The 6,000-nt window shown below is 36.3% G+C and overlaps 1 protein-coding gene across 1 annotated transcript in view; it reads left to right on the forward strand.

The window, feature by feature from the left end:
• The window catches only part of FBXL13 (F-box and leucine rich repeat protein 13), a 337,895-nt gene that overhangs the window by 218,153 nt on the left and 113,742 nt on the right, over positions 1 to 6,000 (forward strand). The window contains exon 8 of the mRNA XM_035021381.1: positions 502 to 602. Within this exon, the coding sequence (XP_034877272.1) occupies positions 502 to 602 (101 nt within the window). The remainder of the gene's footprint in view (positions 1 to 501; positions 603 to 6,000) is intronic.

A 6,000-nucleotide genomic window follows, 5' to 3' on the forward strand; every position in this document is an offset into this window, starting at 1 on the left:
TAAATTTGGTGAGATTCTGTTTAGCTGTTTTTATATGTTCACTATAGGACCACAGAAACTTAATTACACACACACACACACACACTTCCATAAATATATATGTGTAAATATGGACTCACTTTTACTATTCCTGTCTTTCAGAATGATTTTAGCAAGTTTAAAAATAGATCAGGTTTTAATCACTTTCATGCATCTGAAGAGTCAGGAGTGGTTGACACTTTGACCCTTGAGCTCAAATTTCCTGTCAGCGTTGAACTTGCAAGGGTTCAAATTTTAACAAAGTGTCACTGTGATGGAATGGGATTTTATTTCCAAAGAAAGGGCAGGGGAGAGAGTAGTGAAGCTTCAAACAAAACCATCACCTTCTGTTTAATTTGATTTACAACTAATAACCAAGAATATGAAGAGACCAAGGCCTGCATGTACTTTTTCGGAGAGAGATAATGGGGAAATCACAAAACCTGCTAGACTTTGCTAATTTTCCCCTCTGTTTTCATGCAGGATGAATCAATGAGATACATCTCCGAGGGCTGTCCTGGAATCCTGTACCTCAATCTATCCAACACCACCATCACCAATAGGACGATGCGAATCCTGCCCAGGTAAGGCTTGTGGTATCTGTATGACCCTGGAAAGAGCTCTGCCCCTCGAGGCTCTGGCTCGCTCCAGCATTCCCCTCCTGCCAACACCCCCTCCCCCAATGTGGCACCACGATGGTGGTAACGGCACTGCTGCTTTCACGTCCCCAAGCTGGCGCCTATTCTCTCCCACCCCGGGGGGGTGGGGGGGGGAGCGTCCAACTTAAATAACGGGTCCTGTGCTTGGCCAGTGTTTTTGTGTCACTCTTGGAGCAAAGTGCCCAGTAGCTTGAGTTAGGCTCTGCCTCTTTCTGGTCCTCCTTCCTGGGCAATGGAGCCTGGCTCCTAAATTCTAGTCCCATGTCTGGACTTCTCAGCAATGGAACACCAGTGTCTTCCCTCCTTGGACCTTGAGCACTGCAGGCCCACATTCCCTCTTGCCCTGCTCTGGTCACCTGCTGCTACCTCCATCACCTCCAGGAAACCTGGTACTTGTTGTTTTTCGATCTATGGACTCTTGACAAACCTGAACACAAATGTTGCTTTTCCTCAGCTAGTGCTTCTTTGGAAGAGAAGGGACAGAAGAATACAAGGCATCACCAAACATTGACAGAATATTCAAATTCTGCCTTCAGCTCACGTCATGATCCCAGAGTCCTGGGATCAAGCCTGCATCCCTGGGTCTCCCTACTCAGTGGGGAGTCTGCATCTCCTTCTCCCTCTGCCCCTCTCTCCACTCATGCTCTCTCTCCTCTCAGATAAATAAAATCTTTTTTTTTTTAAGTGCATCATGTTTATAGCTGCAACATTGCAAATACCATAAAAGATTGAGGAAATATTCTTTCAGGACTTGGGAACTATTACCTGATTCAGCAAAGAAGTCACTCGTGTCACTGATGGACGAGTGAAGTCTGCATATACATCTTTGTTGTTTCACTTTTGTCTTACTCATGAATGTAAATGAAAATATTCAGATTGAAACTATACCCATTCCTCAATATTTTTGAACTTTGTTTTTATATTTTGGTGAAAACAAGAAATACGTCAAAGTCACAGAATTTTATTTTTCCTTTGAACACAAAGAAGACAAAATTACTAGCTGCATTTATAAGTTTGGCAAAAGTCCATGAAAGCATTGTGTGAGAATCTATTGACTATATCGACTTTACAATAAAGAATATTGTGTATTTTATTATTATTTATAAGTTGTGTGTTATACATATTTCCTATCTCTAAGATAGTAAATGTAAAATAGTAAGCTGTACAAATTTATAGTAAACATATACACATTTATATGCATATATGTTTTTAAAGTGCCAGTTCTTAGATATTTACCAGTACACCAATAATTAAAGATAAAATAATTTAAGAACTAATTTATATTTTTATAATTTTAGTCTCCTTATCAGGAACATAGTCTAATTCTAAATTTTTTTTCAAATGTTTTATTAAATATCTCAAAATTTTGTTTTATGCATATGGCTAATCTTTGTGGTATCTCTTCAATTGTCACTATGAATGCTATCCTTTCTGATTTTAATTTCTCATTACATTTTCTAAATGGTCATTTTTGGACTTGGGTACAGTACAAATATCTTTTAAGGTTTTAATTTGTAAGATTTAGTTGATTTCTTTCATTTGTAAGATTTAATATGAAATGACCTCTAAATAAGAATTTAGGCAAAGTTTCTAAGATTTGATAAGTATTGTTCTCATTTTCTAAACAAACTGTTGTATATTTGATTGTCTCTTTGACCCAATAACTATTTAGAAGAGAATTTTTGATTCCAAGTAGTTGAAGTTTCTTTGATTAAACTTCTGGTTTTAATTTCTAATTTTGTACACTGTGGTCAAGAAATGTGGACTGAATTATTTCTACCTTTTGGAATTTATTGAGATTTTGTGGTGGACTAGTGTATATAATTAATTCTAGTAAATCATCCATGAATGTTTAAAACAAGAGAGTTTCTTTTAGAGAAAAAAATTTCTACGTGTATGTGTATATATGTATATAAATTCTTGATATTTCATAGTATAATAGTGATATTGGTTGCCTTTTATAATCAAGCTTCTTTAGTTTATTTTGATATTTTTATTTTACATATAAAGATTAATAAGTAGTATGTTTCATTATAGATTATAGCATTTATTCACATAAGATTATATTCTTTATCGTGGTTGATGTTTCTTTGCCTCAGACTCTTTATCTGCTATTAATATAGTCACCTTTGTTTCCTTTTGCTTGTGATTTTGTGGAATAATTTTATGTGTCCCTGTATTTTTATTTTTTAAAAGACTTTATGTATTTATTTAGAGAGAGAGAGCATGTGAGCGGGGGGAGAGGCAGAGGGAGAGAGAGGATCTCAAGAAGACTCTGCTGAGTGGGATCCCACGACCCTGAGATCATGATCTGAGTTGAAATCATGAGTTGGCCACTTAACTGACTGAGCCACCCAGGTGCCCCTGTATCCTTGCATTTTTAATCTTTATGTTGGTGTATTTTAGATTTGCCTTTTATATGAAGCACATAGCTAACTTCTATCTTAAAATTTTTAATTCTGCCTTTTTAAGAGGATAGTTTAGAAGATTAATATTTCCTTTCAAAATGGAGTATATGGTCTTATTTTTATCATCTTGCTTTATGTTTTTGATTTTTCTGTTACTGTACTGTACTCACTGTTTTCACCTTTTGCTATATACACTATGTTGTTGACTTTTATTGTCTCAAGGTATTTCAGAGGTATGTGCACATTCTGTTCTGTATTCTAACCAATGGCTATTTGTATTTTTTTTTTTAAGATTTTATTTATTTCTTGGAGAGAGAGAGAGAATGAGCGGGGGGTGGGGTGCAGAGGGAAGGGGGCAGACTGACTTAGGGCTCGATCCCAGGACCCAGGGATCATGACCTGAGCTGAAGGCAGACGGCTTAACTGACCGAGCCACCCAGGCGCCCCTGTATGGTTTTTTTAAAAACATCCTTTTAATATGTATTTCTCCAGTTATCAAAGTCGTGATGGAACCATGACTTTGGCCCCTCTCCCTGTGTTAGACCAGAGATCTAATACACTTTCATTCTCCCCTGAACTTGTTGCTTCTCTACTTCTATCCTTTGTACATAAACACATATAAATCATGAGTTTTATTAATCATTTAACTTTCCTTTTAATATTGACTTTCATGTTTGTGATGATATTTATAATTATGTAGTCCTAACTCTAGTTTTGTCATTCATTGATGGTCCATTTGTTCCACAATTTGCTTTTTCTTTAATTCTGATTTTTATTCATCCCATGATGACTGGAAATATAGTTTTAAAAAGTCTTTATCCAAAGAATAAACGGCCATTGCTTTCTGAAAATTACTTTCTTTTGTCTTGGAGGGTGAGCATCTCCTCTTGGCATATGGTTCTTGAATTATGTCCCTTATTTTACTCTTAAAATCCTACAAATAGTGCCCCATAATCTTTGATATTTCATGTTAAAGAGAAGTGTAAAGCCAGCTTGATTTTTTTGTTCCTTTGTTGGTAACTTATTTTTTCTGCCAATATGCTTGCAAGAATTTCCTTTTTCCTGAGAAATTAAAAACATTTTCCAAACTTAACTGTATTCTTTCAATTAACTTTTCCTGGAACATAGTAAACCTTCGAACATTAAAACTTCGATCTCTTCTCAGCCAAGGAAGCTATTTTTCTTTTTTAATGCCTTTATTCTATTTGTTCAGGTTTTATCTTAAGAATCTTCTTTTATTTATAGGTTGAATTTTTATTGCTGTCTTTCAAAGCTGTCATCTCTCTTGTCATTTTTATCTCTGTATATATTTCCTCAGCATACTACGTTCTCTATATCAGTAGTTCTCAAAGTGTGTTCCAAGGATAGCTGTGTTGCAGTAAATGTTTAATAACTAGTTTGGGTAGAGGCTAAGGGGATGTTCTGATTTCTGTGGTGTGAAAACTACCACCATGATCAATTTCAAGCTACCAACATGATGTATCAAATGTGGAGTTGGGAAGAAATGCTAATAGTTGGTTCTCATGGGCTGGTATAAGCCAGCTCCAGTGACACCACCATGGAGGGCCCCGACCCTCTCAGGAGTTCTAGAAAGTTCTCTAGTCCTCCAATATAGAATATCACTCAGTACTTTTCTTTAGACATTCCATATTGAGATACGTATGTGTATGAATATATGTGCATGTATGAATGTGTGTGTGTGTGTGTGTATATATATATATATATAGAGAGAGAGAGAGAACATATATGCTTGTGTGTGTGTGTAGAAAGAGAGAGAATATATTACAAAATCCATTAAATTCCCATGTGAAAATCTGAACATACAAAGTAGGTGATTTGGGATAGCATACTTTTAGATCATCTTTTCTCCTAGGAAATTTAAAATAATATTACAACCATGCATAGTTTATAGGGACATTTATTGTACAAACGAAGCTGTACCTTTAATGAGCAACGGAGAGAAAAATAGGACCCAAAATGAGAATTTTGTCTTGATTTTAACTCTAGTTCTTGCTATTGAGAGAACATCCAGGGTAAATGCACTTGATCTTGACGATTTTTATCAGATGAAAAAAATGTACACCGACTTTCTTATCTATGATAAAAATATATTTCATAATGACTCTATTTTTGCTCTGTTTTCCACTGTTTCAAATATGCATGGGTATGCAAATGTGTTCTTTAAACTATAAATAACCAGAGAAATGTTGTTTGTGCTCTTGTCATTCTCTCTCCAGTGCCTTTAGCCTTTCTTTCCAAAGAAACCATTTGCCAGAAGAAAAATATAATTTGTTTGCCCTTCTTGACAACGTTGAATTGCCAGCTTCTTATCTGAATATTTTTCCTCACTTCTTTAGGGACTTGCTCAATTTTCTAAAGTTGAAAATGAGGGCTGCTCCTGGCTCATGCCCATTCCAGGACATGTTTGCTTTTAAATATTTCCTGAATCAAACCCTTTCCATTCATTCCACAACCTAGGTGGCACTCTCAGCACTTCATTTGCCATAGCATCCTGATGGTTCACCCTTGGTTTCTCTTTCCTTCAATCTGTTCTGCCTTATGCTGTCAGAAGTATCACCCTGGAAAAATAGTCTTGTCATGTCTTTGACAAGCTTAGGGTCTAGACTCTTCCCTGACAGTCCTTAACATTATCTGATCAAACCTATCTGCCCAGGTTTCCCAAGGGAGGCCCTTAACTCTGGTCACCAGATTGCTGCATGCTTCTCATTCTTTACAGCTGGAATGCCTTTCTCCTCCTCTCTGCTAAGCCATAGCCTTTACACCTCAAGTCATACCATCTACCAGAATTCTGCAATGATTTCTTCTTTCCCTGAAACCTAACAGCAACATTCATTCACTTATTCACCATGTATTGATCAATTATTGTGTGGGAGACATTCTGGGCATGCAGGAGA

This window comes from Mirounga leonina, unplaced genomic scaffold, assembly GCF_011800145.1.
Source record: "Mirounga leonina isolate KUSES-001 unplaced genomic scaffold, KU_Mleo_1.0 Mir_174, whole genome shotgun sequence".
Classification (NCBI taxonomy): domain Eukaryota; kingdom Metazoa; phylum Chordata; class Mammalia; order Carnivora; family Phocidae; genus Mirounga; species Mirounga leonina.